This window comes from Metopolophium dirhodum, chromosome 1 (genome assembly GCF_019925205.1).
Source record: "Metopolophium dirhodum isolate CAU chromosome 1, ASM1992520v1, whole genome shotgun sequence".
Taxonomy (NCBI): Eukaryota; Metazoa; Arthropoda; class Insecta; order Hemiptera; family Aphididae; genus Metopolophium; species Metopolophium dirhodum.
The window spans coordinates 12,740,801-12,757,591 of NC_083560.1; the positions used below are offsets into that span (position 1 = coordinate 12,740,801).

The 16,791-nt window shown below is 30.2% G+C and overlaps 1 protein-coding gene across 1 annotated transcript; it reads left to right on the forward strand.

Moving 5' to 3' along the window:
• Positions 1-5,570: 5,570 nt before the first annotated feature.
• On the forward strand, positions 5,571-9,663 carry LOC132953720 (histone acetyltransferase KAT8-like). The gene is given in 9 exon segments (XM_061026084.1): positions 5,571-5,580; positions 5,703-5,885; positions 7,057-7,168; positions 7,235-7,379; positions 8,515-8,733; positions 8,799-9,029; positions 9,110-9,354; positions 9,421-9,608; positions 9,611-9,663. Coding segments are annotated over 9 exon segments (1,386 nt in total).
• The last annotated feature ends 7,128 nt before the right edge of the window (positions 9,664-16,791 follow it).

Here is a 16,791-nt window from a genome sequence, read left to right on the forward strand (position 1 = left end):
TATCGAAATCCATCGTGAAGGGTACATAATGTTTTTCGATTAAAGTAATATTGTCTCATCGTTAGAGATTCTAATGACTCTAGACTCTAATGGATACGTTCTTTATTCCATGTAATTATCGAAATGATTATTTTCACATTAACACATTTATAATGGCGACTATCTATAGTGTGTAAGTATTGTAATGGTCGGCTTACTACGTCTCTGATAATACCTATAAATTTAATAAAATATTATCATATACACATTTAAAACATAAACAGCTAAATAATTTTAGCTATTAATTAATTTTACAATGTAAAAATATCTGTTCGGGTACACACGGCGGTCGGATATTGGTTGACATCGGCCACGGGTGCCGGTTTACGTCCAACGTGTTTGTACGCCAAATTTTACGATTTATAATATAGTTAACAATAGATAACTATAAAAGACTATGTATTATTACTTATTATTCATGTTGTCAGTAATTCATAACTAAATGGCGACAAGGATGGCATAAATTTTAAATATTATGTTAAAAAATAATGTAAATAAATGCTTTCTTAATTTTTTTCCAATGCAAAAACAAGTGAAATGTATTATGGTGCCGAAGTTTTTAAAATAATGTGGTCTGGCAACATTAAAGTTTCGGGTCCTCAATACCATGCTCGTGCTCATAATACACATTTATTTTACGATGTAAATAAAATGTGGCTGTCCAGCCATCAATATTTGAAGTAACGATTCACGTATTTTCAACCCTTTTTAAAAGTAATTTACCAAAAACTGATAATACATTAGAGATATATTTGCTATTTAGACAAAATGTTAACAATAATACAATATTATCAGATTTTTATTTACTCATTGTACACATTACACACACATTTCTTGGCAGGATTGGTGACTCATATACTGGATAAGATGCTCGTGTACTGAAACATGACCTTTGGTGAACAACAGTGTGATTTGTAATCGACACTGAATGATACGTAGGCTTATAACGAATGTGTAGTGGTATCCACACAAAACACTTTCGTAATTATCGAAATGATTATTTTCACATTAACACATTTATAATGGCGACTATCCATAGTATAAGTATTGTAATGGTCTGCTTACTGCGTCCCTGATAAAACCTATACATTTAATATATTTTTTATAAAATAATATCATATACAAATTTAAAACATAACCAGCTAAATAATTTTAGCTATTAATACATTTCACAATGTAAAACTATCTGTTCGGGTATACACGGCGTTCGGATATACTATCTTTGGTCATTTTTAATTTCCTTAGACAATGAGTTGGAAAAAGTGTTCAAAATAAGTCGATCGTTAAAGTCGACGGAAAATATTGTTCATCAAATCAATCAATTTTATGTAATTGTTTTTACTATAATTTCAAATACTATTTATGCTACTTACTGAGAAAAGGTTGTATATATTATGACCGCCTTAGAGATGATCAAGAGTTTGATTTATGGAAAGTGTGTTACGCTGGAAAATATAGATACTGATTGTAGCTTGTGTGTTACGTAATATTATTAAATGAGTAAAATAGCATACACTTTAGTATCTCATGACCAATTTAGCATGCATGTTTCAATAATAATTTTACTAACGATAGTTATATATTTTTATATGTTTATATTAATATGAAAACCGTGATAACTTATGAATTACGGCATAACAATGCTTTTTAATATTGAAAAAATGTGGACAAGTGGTTGTTCCCAAGTGCTTCTTAATTTATAACTTTTAGTCATTAAAGTCACACATAATATAAATAATAATAATATTATAATGTTATAATATAAACAATTATTTTAATATTTAATACTGAAAATAAAAAATTCAAAATAGCGAATTTGTTAATCTGATTATATGGTCAATTTGGTAGTAAAAACATTAATCTAAGTCAAGTAGTTAGTTTGTAGAATTTTTTTAAATATCAATACATTTTTGAATCAATTATTTTAGAACCCAATAACTTTGTTCAAAATATTATGTTAAGTATTGCCTGACATGAGTATATTTCTTAATTTCATATTAATTATTACTAATCATATTATAATTTTCACAATTGTTGGAGTAAAACCAAATAATTTTAGTATTTTACCTATATACATCCTTAAACTGTACGTTATCTTGGTCCTCTCAGTTTGAGTTTAATTTTTTATAAGATATCAGTTATAGGTATATATTGTAATACTTACTTATTTTATTTTATTTTAATAAACAAAATACAATGAACGAAAAATATTTAATAGAACAAGTACGTACTCATTCAGTCATTCGTCATTATATGACGTAAACTCGTCGGATTACATAGATAAAAAAATTCAGAACGAGGCATGGCAAGTATTCATAATAAGTTATCACATTTGAATGAATTATATTTTATTTATTTTTCGATGTCATAAAAATTTACGTGTTGTGAGCATAATTTCGTTACAAAGTTATCAACGTTGTACCTTCCGTAAGATGAATCACTTAAAAAAAAAATATTATTAAATTAAATATACAAATTTTCGGTTGTTTTCGACAATTTTATTTTATGTTGATTAAACAATATTACTAATTGTATGCAAGGTTCATCATAATCAGTGGTGACGCTAGATATTTTTTATTAGGAGGGCGATTCCGTGCCAAATTTTATTTTTCAGGTAGGGCATTCATGTATGGCCACTCGATCACCAATTAATTTGTTTATACCATCGGCGGCTATTGTTTGCATGTATATTTGCCGGTTGCAGGTATAAATGTACCTATAATATACGATTTATATATGTTAACAGTAATGTATGTAATACGTTATTTTATTAAATAACTAGCTATTCTATAAAATTCCTTAATATGTTCGTTAATATATAGATTACTGATTTGGTTTTCGCTAATGTATGGGAATTATATCGTTAGGTAGATATGACCGGGACTGGATTATAGATACCATACAAGGTTTGTTGCCGTTGTCATTGTATTAATACAAATAATAAATTTAGAGTATATTGAACTACAAAATTCGGCATAGACTAGACTTATTAGTGTGACACAGTGGCGTGGCGAACTATTTTCACACAAGGAGCAAAGATTTTATTCTACCCACCCAATATTTTATAAGACATATAAAAAACTACGTTAAATTAAATTATCTTTTTTATTTACTTAACATTTATATATACAATAACAGTACATTTATTAAAACGCATGAAGTTAATAACACATATTCATTAATAGCTTCTAGATTAATTTCTTATTTAAGTTATTTTTTAAGATTCTGAGCGGAGAAAAACAATGTTGGTATCCGATTTTCTACTTCAGCATTTTTTTGCTGATTATTTGTTAATCTAGTTAGTAATTTCCATTGTGAAGAGTACATAATGTTTTTCGATTAAAGTAATATTGTCTCATCGTTAGAGACTATTAGACTCTAATGGATCCTTTCTTTATTCCATGTACTTTGTGGCTGATTAACGAAAATACAAAACGATATAATGTTACAATATGTGATTGTCATACGGTTCAATCAAATTATATTAATCGCTATTTAACTATCGTTTTACTGAAATGTCATTAAAGCATAATATCTTTTTAGAGTGATGCTAATGACTTTTGGAAAAATAGTTAGATTATTGGATGAAAAGCGTATTAATTATAGCAATAAGCCGGGAATATTAGATACATTTTGTCGTTTTTCTAAAATATTTCCTAAATTCCTAAAACAATATTTTACATATTATTGTTACGGACCACTGGGTCACGGTACGTTTTAAAATGCATAACATTATATAAAAATATCATATATGAAGAAACTCGCTGTGCTGTTGTACCTATAGAAGAGTAATTTCTATAAAAGCTGGTTTGATAAATATTAAAAATTCCAAGAATTTTCAAAAACGTGGTAAAAACAAAAAAAATAAGGAAAAAAGGAAAAAAGGTGGGTATGTGGATGTTGCTCTGTTGTACAATAGGATACAAGAATGTCACTGTATAATGGATGGTATTAAATTTTAATTTAATGATAATATAATAATATCATTGTATACGAAAAACGATTCTGAGCGGTGATGGTTTGTCAATATTGTCAGTGTGGATATTTAATACTATAAAAACACCTCCAAATGATTTTATCTATTGTTTCACGTTCTTTTTGGTATAAGAAATAATTATATTTTAGTATTATTCCACCTTTTTGGTTGGTAATATGCTCCATAAAGCAGGCTGTGTGCTGTTTTCTATTACCAAACGAATACTGTCGTGTACGATCGTTCGTACACGAAACAAACAAATTATTGTTATCTTGCGATAATAATGACGCGCGAGATTAGTGATGTGCTATGAAATGAACCACGACGTTATTTCCGCGATATTATTACCTCGACAATATTGCCGCGATAATTTGACGGGACACCGGTCTGACAGAGGTTCTTGCGTACTCTCCGAATAACGGACTACGGACATTATTTTAATATAGAATTTTTAAAATAATGGTAAATCCCTAATCTTTATTTGAAAATATTACGTATTTACATTTGTATGTATTCTCGTAATAATGTAATTATTACCCCCCCCCCCCCCCCCACTTTTGTTTGTTATCGCCCCACCATAAATAAAATAAACAATATGATAAATAAAATATGTATATTAAAATAAACAATAAAAATTTGATTAGTTTATTGTACTTATAAATTTAAAAATAATATTTCAATATTTAATATAATTTTATATATAAAATTTAAATAAAGGTGTATTGTAATGTCTCCTCACCACCTGTCGCTTCGTATGCTGCTTGGTTGTGGTTCTGTTTATATTTACGAAGTCTGGGGTAGTCGACCGCGGATTAGGAGAAGCAAAGTAATCAACGTACTCAACACTATACAGGTTGATCCATTTAACGTATGACACTTATTATTCGATAAGTAGATGGTTAAACGAAATAGTATCTTACGTTAAATGGATCACCCTGTATGTATCTGTTATTATTAATATTACAACATATGATTACAAACTTATAATATAAACTAGAGTTACTGATCGGATTGTGGTGTGTTATGGGTGCTAATATCCAACGTCGGTTGAGCCGGTCGTCCGCGGTTCCTCTTCAGGTCTCTGTCACCCATTGACTACCACTATCAGTAATTGACTCTCAACTATAAAACTTTAAACTACCAGGATTCCCGGTCGGTCATTGATACGACGCATATTAGCCGCGTTCAACGTAGGGAGTAATGTATGATGTCAATAACGACAATCGTTACAGTATTATGACTATAATTTTTTAAAAAAAATTATAAATTTATTAAGGAGGCCAAAACTCAGAAATATCTTTTAAGTTAGTTTCTCCACAAAACGTCGATTTTTCGTTCTATAACGACGATGGCGAGGTCGTATAGGGGTCCCCACAGTGTTGCGCACAGGTCGGCATCGGTGCGGGGCGCATATCCCGAACAAAGCCGACGCCCATAGCCGACGTTCGCCGCTCTCAGTCTTGTGCGCTGTAGTAGCGTCTGGCTGACGAGCATCACTGTACTAGTGTAGCGGACGGTAGTGCTCGATAAAACTCATCGCTGTCGCATAGTCCTCATGGTTGACGGTTAAACCGCCTGGTTAAAAATTGAAACGTTGATATTCTCATTGGTTTTGCGATAATCTCGCCTCCGCTGTGCGCTTTTTATACACGGTATCGTCTTAGCCATCGCCCTGTAATTATTATAGTCGTGAATCACAGCGCGATGTCCGTCAACACGAAGAGACAACAACAGCGGAACGCCAAAGGCCCGGACGACCCGAAAACCGCTAACGGCTCGTCGAAGAGGAAGAAGCCCGAGGGTTCATCGGAAGCCGGCCCGCTGGACGTGGGCGAACACTGCATGGTCCGCCGACACGATGACTCGTTGCGTGAGTACACACAATCGGCTGGATGTTATTAATAACTAACTATTATAGTACTGATAATATGGGGTAGTTGATCGATCGATGCGTAAAGATACATTTTTGTTATCCTCCTTTTGAAGCCACCGCCAGGAACCATCAATCAAGGTTAGGTTGCCACGCAACGTGATTTTTGTGCGTGTGTGCGTAAGCGCGATTCGCTGGAAGTCGCCGTGCTCGTGCGGGTGCGGGCTCGTAGCGCTGCCATGCCACACAGTGTTGCCAACCTCTTTTGATAGATACATCGTACACCATCTAAAATATTATCGTATTTAGCAAAATTTAGCGAATAATTTTCGTATCAAAAACTTGATTATTTCTTTAAGAATGTTCTTCAACACTATTAACAGCTATTTGTACTGTTGCTTTGTTGCTCTAAATCTATACAATTTTAAAGAAAATTTATTGTGATTTTAAAAAATATTGTATTTCTATTTTAATTTATACACCTATTAATTACCTAAATGTAAATTAATGATAATAAATTTTTTTTGTAAAATTATCGTATTATCGTATGGTTTGGAACGCTGATGCCACCACCCATCGCTGACGAAATGCTGTGCAATCTATAGTCGTCGGCCGGTGCGCAACATCATATTATTATTATATTATGTCTATGATATATACACTGTTTCCACGATTGTTATTTTGTTTTCCGACGCCCGACTATGTGTAAAACGACAACACCGGCGGCATTCAATATGTAGGTCGTCCGACAAACGCAAAGCGCCACACCTGGGTCGTTGACTCGTCATTCTTTTGTTCGTTTTCGACCATAGATAGGCCATGACTACATTAATAAAATAGTGGGTAGTGTGGTGGAATGAGGAAGACAGAAAGACTGTTTTTTATCATTGCCTCTCATTCTGGCAGAGGTCTTATTATGAATTATATACGATAATTATATATACATATATCATAAATATATATATTTGTGTTAAGACCTCTGTAACCTCAAAATATTTTCATGTTCGTTCCCGTATGATAAGCACAAATATTGAAATTCTTTTTTTAAACAGGAAAAAAAATTGACAACTTATTATTGATCAATAACTTGATAAGTATTTTTACATATTTTCTTAATATTATGTTACCGATTAATAAATAAAATATGTTTTCTTTGTCTGTTAATCTTTAGATTCCGCTGAAGTCTTACATACGAGGTTCAATGATACAGAAAAGCGTTTTGAGTATTATGTACATTATGAAGGGTGCGACCGAAGATTGGATCAATGGGTACCGAGAGATAGGTAAGAATCATTTAATTTTGATGTATAGTAGGCAATTAAAAATTAAAACTTCAAATTATGATTTAGGATAAGGAATTCAAGATCTGATATTTCTGAGAAAAATTGGAAACAGAATGATGTTAATAAAAATGTAGATGTTCTAAATCAGTCCGACAGAAAGATGACAAGGAACCAAAAACGTAGACGCGACGAGATAAATCAAGTTCCAATGGTAAAAATTATAAACTATATTACTGTATGATCAAATTAAATTGCTAGACTGTTATGATTTTTGTAATTATGTATAATGTTATAAATATTCAAACTCAGTAACTTATTTAGAATAGCACATGGTATGCATTTGTGGGTTTAAAATTCTGTCGTATGCCATTTTGGCTTGCGCGTAGATACTCAATCAACACGTTTACCTTTATTGAATATTGTTATTAAAGTATAAAGTTAGGGAACTTGTTATTTAATAAATAATATTAATTTAATCTTTTATCATAATGTTAAATAAATGCATATTGTTAAAGGTTATCTTGTATTAATGGTAGCCATATTGCATACTGTAAAACAGGGGTCGGCAATTTTTTTGGTGTCAAGGGCCAAAAAAATAAAAAAAAAATTAAAATGTACACCTTATTTTATTTACATTTTACAGTTTAGATGTTAAACAAAGTTTAGTTTAATTTATTTAAGTTTCATCGCTGTTTGGTATATTAATTTATAATTAACATTATCAACTAACATAATGGGATATTCCATATTTTTATACCAATTATAAATTATAATCGCGGGTCTCATAAAATTGCGACACGGGCCCTTGTTTGCTGACACCTGCTGTAAAAGGATGTCAGCAAACTTTGTTTCTCTCTATGACCCTTAAGCAACATACCAAATTCACATCAACAAAACCAAAACTGTTGTTTGATTTAATACAACAATTGGGTATTGATCTATTTTCTATTAACAAACTTAAAATTAAAATGTTATCTGTGTTTGGACTCTGGCTAACGATTTTTAAATTTTTCTGCCCTATAATTTATAAAAGCAAAAAAACACAGATAATAGTTAAACTTACTATTGTAAATTTTCTATGTTTTGCATGGGTTGGAAAAGAAAACAAATTGAGTGCTGCATCCTCTTAAGATCTCTGGAAATAAGTTAATATTGTTTGTTTATTATTGTAGTGGGCTCTTTTTAAATATAAAAATTTATGTACTAGTCTGCTTAAACTACACCATATTAAAAAAAAAAAAAAAAATTATATGTAACTAGGTATTACGAAAAATGTAAAACAAAAATTGTCTAAAGAAATAATTGTAGACATTTAAATGGATTTCATTGTATTTTATTTTAACTAGTCTTATGAAGAAATGGATCCAACTACATCTGCATTGGAAAAAGAGCACGAGGCGATAACTAAAATTAAATACATCAATAAAGTACAGTTGGGAATCTTTGAAATTGACACGTGGTATTTTAGTCCATTTCCAGATGAATACCAAAAAGAATCTAAAATTTGGATTTGTAAATATTGTTTAAAATACTGCAAACTAGAAAAATCATTCAGATACCATATGGTCGGCATTAAATTAAATATAATAATAATTTTTTTTTGTCTTATAACTGTTGTGTCAAATTTTAGACCCAATGCAAATGGAAAAACCCCCCCGGTGTTGAAGTGTACCATAAAGAATCATTATCAATCTGGGAAGTGAATTCCAGTCAACACAAATTGTACTGTCAGAATCTTTGTCTGTTGGCTAAGTTATTTTTAGACCATAAAACAATCTACTTTGATGTTGAACCATTTTTGTTTTACATCCTTTGGAAAGTTGACAAAGATGGTGAACATTTTATTGGATATTTTTCAAAAGTATGTCTACTTATTAAATTTTTCATAAAAAAAAAAAAATTAAATTGTGAATATTAAAAATTGACTTTTTTCGATTTTAGGAAAAAGAGTCACAAGAATGCTACAATGTAGCTTGTATATTAACAATGCCACCATTCCAGAAAAAAGGTTATGGTAAACTATTAATAGCGTTCAGCTATGAATTGAGCAAGTTGGAAGGACTTGTAGCCAGTCCTGAAAAGCCATTGAGTGATCTTGGTAAATTGTCATACAGATCTTATTGGTCGTGGATACTGTTGGAAATTCTGAAAAATGCTCGTGGATCTTTATCAATTAAAAACTTAAGGTATACGTTTATTAACAATTATTGATGACGAGGAGAGCAGTTAATAGTTTACATAATTTATTCTAGTGAGATGACTAGTATTACTCAAACGGATATCATTTCAACGTTGGGATCTATGAACTTGGTGAAGTACTGGAAAGACCAAAATGTGATTTGTGTGACGCCTAAGATCCTTGAACAGCTGGTTAGTTCAGAACATTATAAACGACCAAGATTCATATTGGAAGGAAGTGATATTAAATGGATGCCAAAAAAGGACAACCACTCCCAGGATCATTCAGGAGGCACTCAAGATCCTTAGCTAGATAAAGAAATTGGTGCAGATCCTGTGCAATTATTAACATTACCTAGTAGTAATTTAAGATTTACCTAATGTAAATAGTTAACATTTTTTTACATATATATTTGGGGAAGTTTTAAATGACAAGGGCTAACATCAGTGTAATGCTGTTAGTTAAGGTCTGTTATAGATTATTCACAACATACATTGAGTTAAAAAATATATTTTTTCTCGGACTATATCCGGCGGTTGTTAAACTATTAATGGGTGGTGTTGTAAATGATTTATGGTGAACGCAATTGATGTAAATTGAGCATCAGTCTTTCAAAAATGTTGGTTGTTCTCCAATACCCTATGTTGTTTATCTTGTGTAGACACACTTAATATTACAGTTTAGCGTGATGATGTTTTCACTATTTTAATCAAATACCATACTACATTGACCCTTGTCATGCCTTTCCACCATGTGATGGAATTATATTTTTGACTTTTCTAAGTACATGTATAAGATATAAGTTGACATTATAATTATCTCATTGTATTTAAATAACTTTCAATTGTATACCTATCTTTTATATTTCATTAATAAATGTGAATGCGCTCATGTTTTAGCGTAAATAAATACAAATTTACATTAAATTAGGCGTTTAATTTTAAATATAAGTATCCAATTTTTATATTATACTTGAATAATAATAAAAAAATAAGTAAACATAATTTCCTATAGCCGGTCTTTGTATTGTACTTCTTTGGTTTCCTTTTTTTAAATCGATACATGATTCATAAATGTATCAATATATTCTGCTGTTAGATGAACAATAGCAAGAGTAATGTTTGATACTTGTATGTAAAAATGTAAGTGAATCTACCGCTTACTTATTATTTACATTGGTTAAAAACCTTTTTATAAATGAAATTTACAATTTGAATAATATTGATTTTGAAATTGTGTGAAGTAAAACTTAAGGTTCATAGTAAATATATATTATATACTCACGTTTATGATAAAAATTATATATTATTAATTATACTACTGTATTAGTATTCAGCTGTTGGTGTAAAGTAAACCTATTATATTTATAAAATATTTTAAAATATGATATAAATCCTCAAGTGTCTAGGGTTATAAGTTTTTAAATTACAACAAAATAAGAAAATCGCTTCATGAGAAATCGAGTGAATATCCAGTCTTGTAAAAATATGAACTTCAATCGCTCATAAAAATTTCATTTGATTTGCTTGTAGACATTTTTTTTTTTTTGATAAAGTTTGAGAAAGTTATGAGCAATTTTGTATTACATTTTAAAATCTTAGATTTTAAAAGAAAAACATTTTTGAATTCTCAACTCAAAATAATTAAATTATTATTAAATTTGTATCAAACTTAAATACAATTTTATCAGATTTATGCTATGACAAAATAACAAATTTAAAATATTTTTTTATATAAAAATATACTTTCTCAATGTGTTTTAGGTAAAATATCCTGACTCGCTAAAAAAAAGATACTATATTCCCTAGGTATATTTTATGATTTTATTCCTTGATTAAAGTAGTTTATTTATATGAATATATTAATATATTTAGCTATGGTTGCAAGTACAACACAGAATAATAATTTTTGGTCACAGTGACCACACAGTATGGTTGTACAAATTAATAATAATACAAATAATATTAATAATGGTTGGTGTGTACCAAAAATTACTCCCAACCGAAAAAAGATGATGAACCAACATTACAATAGCGGACAAAAAATAATAATGCGAACAACAATTATATTGACATTTTTAACTATAACAGGTTATATTAGTTGTTGGTAGATATGATAATGAATTTAGGAAGAGTACAGAATGGTACGACCCGAAAATGGACCGATGGAATTATGGACCAGAAATGACGTACGTTGCGCCAGCCCGGCCCATTTCGAAATTTTGGAAAATTTTTTCACCAATATTTAGCATGCAATTAGCATGAATTTGCACGACTAAAATTAGAATTTGCATGATATTGGTTTAACGGTTAAATCCAAAATTTGATGAGCCGGGCTGGCGCAACGTTGCGCTAGCCCGGCACAAAAGAAAAAATATAGATATCGAATATTTAAATATACCAATATTTAGCACGCCATTCGCATGGATTCGCACGACTGTCCCCGGAATTCGCACGACATTTTTTTACGATTAAAAAACAATTTTAGTGTTTTTACCGTTGCGCCAGCCCGGCCCATTATATAAATTCTGCGAATTTTGGGACTTTGACTATACCAATATTTAGCACGCCATTCGCATGAATTCGCACGACTGTCCCCGAAATTCGCACGACATTTTTTTACGGTTAAAAAACAATTTTAGTGTTTTTACCGTTGCGCCAGCCCGGCCCATTATATACATTCTGCGAATTTTGGGACTTTGACTATACCAATATTTAGCACGCCATTCGCATGAATTCGCACGACTGTCCCCGGAATTCGCACGACATTTTTTTACGGTTAAAAAACAATTTTAGTGTTTTTACCGTTGCGCCAGCCCAGCCCGTAAAAAAAATATTTATATTTTTTGAAATATAATATGCAGGTATGAAGAATATAAACATTTAAATATAAATATATTTTTTTTTTATTATGGGTTGAGGCTTCGACAAATAAGGTCATTATCATGCTAATATAAATAGTGTGGTACGAAAACAGTATCATAATCGCAAATATCCCAAAATTTCTATTACGGGCCGGGCTGGCGCAACGGTAAAAACACTAAAATTGTTTTTTAACCGTAAAAAAATGTCGTGCGAATTCCGGGGACAGTCGTGCGAATTCATGCGAATGGCGTGCTAAATATTGGTATAGTCAAAGTCCCAAAATTTGCAGAATTTATATAATGGGCCGGGCTGGCGCAATGGTAAAAACACTAAAATTGTTTTTTAACCGTAAAAAAATGTCGTGCGAATTCCGGGGACAGTCGTGCTAATCCATGCGAATGGCGTGCTAAATATTGGTATATTTAAATATTCGATATCTATATTTTTTCTTTTGTGCCGGGCTAGCGCAACGTTGCGCCAGCCCGGCTCATCAAATTTTGGATTTAACCGTTAAACCAATATCATGCAAATTCTAATTTTAGTCGTGCAAATTCATGCTAATTGCATGCTAAATATTGGTGAAAAAATTTTCCAAAATTTCGAAATGGGCCGGGCTGGCGCAACGTACGTCCAGAAATGATTACAAGTCGTTTAAATACTCGTCTATGTGTAGTGAAAGACAATTAAATGTTTGCTGTGGTTGGTTGTGATGATCATGGCAAAAATCTTCAGTCAGTTGGTGCGTTAGATTTATTTTCAGAATCACTTTGTTGGAAACCAAGTGTTGATATATTAGTGAAACGAGCTGATTTAGTAGTTTTTGTAATCAATAATTATATCTATGCCGTAAGTAAAGTTGAATTATAATTTATTAGTATTTTTGTTATTTCTGTTATAATAAGTAAGTAACAATGAATCATATAATAAATTTAAGGTTGGTGGATATAATGATAGTGATGGCATAATCAGATGCAGACAGTGTAAAATTGTTTGACTACAATACTCAAGAATGACATATGATATCTTTTATGTCTATTACAAGATGTGACTTTGGGGTCGGAGTCTAGAATAATCTTTTATATGCGGTAAACTAATATTTTTTTTCATGATTTTAAATTTGTTACATATTTTTACAATAATAATTGTGATTGAAATAAAAAAATTCTCCTGAGAAAGAAACAAGGAATAATAGTATCCACAATATATAATATATCGATCAATTTAAATTTTAAATTCACTATAAATAATATACTAATATAAAAAATATTTGTTTATATACCTTCTCGATCTAATGATTCAGATATTTCATCAGAGACTGATTCATTTTCATTGATCGACATACCTACCTATATAATTATGGAAAGTACCAAAACTCGATTTTTTTTTGTAACAGATTTATACATAACTAAAAAGTAATCTTATTTCCATAACTTATTAGTTAAAAATGACAATATAAATTATACTTAAGTAATTAAACTTTATTAAATGTTTATTTTCAATAGTAAATATAGCTTAGTTTTTAATTTTCATTAAAAAATGATTCATTCATACTTTATTAAGATTGAATTTTAATTTCTAATAATTTTTGAGCTTATGTATTATTTAATTTTATATGCTAATTAATAGTAAATACATATTTCTAATAATAATAATATTGTATTTATTCAACTTTTTATAAATATGTACTCAATGACATTTATTGAAAACACTATTCAATAATATTGTATTTTAGGATTTTTTTCTACTCTGTAATTTGTATTTATTCAATTTTCTACTTAGAAGGACTTAGTCAATCATCACAGGATTCAGAATGTCATCATCCCAGTCTTAATACATGGACGCAAAAATGTCTGTTCATCGCAAATGTGCTGGATTAGAAAATTTAGATGTTGTACTATATGCTGTAGATTTAAATGCCTGAGTAGTGTTGAAGTATATATACCAATTACAGGAGTTTGGACGACTATTGCTTATATCCATTTAAATTTTTTTTGAATATAATGTAAATATTTTTTTTTCAGTTATGCCTAATGAAGTTCAAACTGTCCAAACTCCCACGAAGATCACTGAACCACTCTCCACTAAAACAGGTAAGTTTACTAAAGTTTTCTTTGATTTCTCACACAATATTCTACCCATAGATAACATTTTTAAAATTGGGCTAACTGAAAAATTTTATACAAGCGTTTGTATGTGTGTAGGGTGGAGTCACAACCCATGACCACCTTAAGAATTGTTTCTATTGATATTTAACTAATTCTAACTGTGGTAATTGAAAACATTTTTAAATTTAATCATTCTTCATAAGTTGTTATGACAACACTTGGTAATAATTATTATTTAAGATATAATAAAATAACTTTACAAACTTAAAAAAATATTAACTAAAAACATTGAATTTTAATAAATTACTAGGATATATTGTATAGTATAGGAGCATAACGTTCAGTTCTCAGTCTTACTTACATTTTTCATATACAATACCAGGAAAGACAAAAATATATTGTCTATTCTTAAAATGTAACTCTAAACCAAATCATTTAAATCTACTACAGATATATCACTTTCAAAAAATTCTGTATTTTCTTCATCAGAAGCTTCAAAGTATTGTACTTTTACCTAATGGATTTTACCCATTCATAAATCATAAATCCCATTTTTTTTAAATGTCCATTTAATTGCAATTATTTTCTTAGTTTTCAATATTGAAATTTCAATTATTCACCTAATAATTACATAACTAAAAATAATTGTTTTGCCCACAAAAACAAACAAATTATAAAATAATCTTCTTGTTAAATCTAGCAAAATGTATAATTTAATATTAATACTGCCAAATATACCTAATGTTTAAAACAATTAATTGAAGTTTACTATTTATGTTAACACGTATATGCTATTGTTTTTTACAAGCCCAGCAATGAAAGAAAAAATTGCTTCAGGTGCCCCTATTTTTGAGACTATTGTGGCAGGCAGTAGCAGCACTAACATTGGTATGTTAAAGTAAACTTGCCTACAACAAAATACACAACATAACAATATATGCATGTATCTTATTTGATAACATAAATGTTTATTCACATGTATTTATTTCAGGTACAACTGGCAGTCAATAAAGTGTGGTGACTCCTCAATACCTAAAATCCAAAATTAGTACACCTCTCAGTACTCCTTACAGTGAGTAAACATAACACATAATTTCCATAAAGTCTGTTATCATTCTTAAAAGAAATTAATAAAACTTTACACATTATATGTTTTCAGGAAAAAAGAAGAGTCGTACTGCCGAGGAAACACATTTATTGCAGCATAAAGACCAGCTTGTAGAATTGCAGATAAAATGCTTAAGATGAAATCAACGAAGTAAAGAAAAGCAACATTATTTTGGAAGAAGAAAAATTGAAGTTGGAGATAGAACTTCTCAAAAAAAAAATACAAATGTAAATGTTTATTTCATAAAATGTTAAATTCATAAATTGTTAATTATAAATAAATAAAGTAGTATTTAATAAAGTTTATTAAATTAAAATAAAGTAATATTCTAGTATATTCTCACTGTAAATTGGCAAAGTGATCATTGACCAGCCTATCTCTTTCTTGCCTACCTCTTACTCCTGTCAAATTAACAATGTGATCTTCTCTTAGATTAACATCATTATTTATATTGTTTTCCATTGGCTCATCATCTGGAAGTTCATCATGCATATCAACATAAATATTATGGAGAACAGCACATGCAACTATTATTGCTTGTGTATTATTCAAGTCTACTGTTAATCCTTTACTAAGAACAGGAAATCTACTTTTCAGGACACCAAAACATCTACAACATTGCAATGAATAAACTTATATTCTTATAAAGAAGTAGAATTAAGAGTAATATTTAAAAATAATTTAATAGACAAATGATCCTTTTCATATTTATCACAATTTCTTAACATTTTTGGACATATATGAACCAATATAAAGAAATGTTTAGCCACTCCATATTTAATATTTTTTTTATCGACGTTAATTTTAAAAACTAATGGTCCGTGATATTTGAACGTTCTGTATATAATATAGCGTGAATTATGTTAATCTTTTAGCATACAAGTGCCATAGATATCAAGACATGGTTTAAACGACACTAGTTCTCACGAGCTCACGAAAAAAAAATTGAAATCGGATTTATTTAATGCCAAGCATTTCGTTAAAAACGTAGGACCCTTGATTTGTGAAAATGCAGAGGCAAATCCGTAGGCCACAGTGAATAAGTTAGGGTACGATTGTTATTAATATTATTACAATAAAAAATATTATACTTTTCGACTAGGTACGCGTAACGTCATCCGTGATATTTTTTTGTCTCATTGGTTCCCAAGGCACCGGCGTCCACCGTCCGATTATCAGCCCCACCCTCTACCGTATATGTATATTGCAAATATAAGTATGCTTGGTTTGACTAAAAAAATAAGTGACTGCGTACGCGCAATGCAAACCATAGAAGACGTACAAACGGTTTCGAACATAATAATACATACTTGTACTTGGGTAGGGCGTTGTACGGTGTTAGTGCGGGACGCAGTCAACAACCCCCA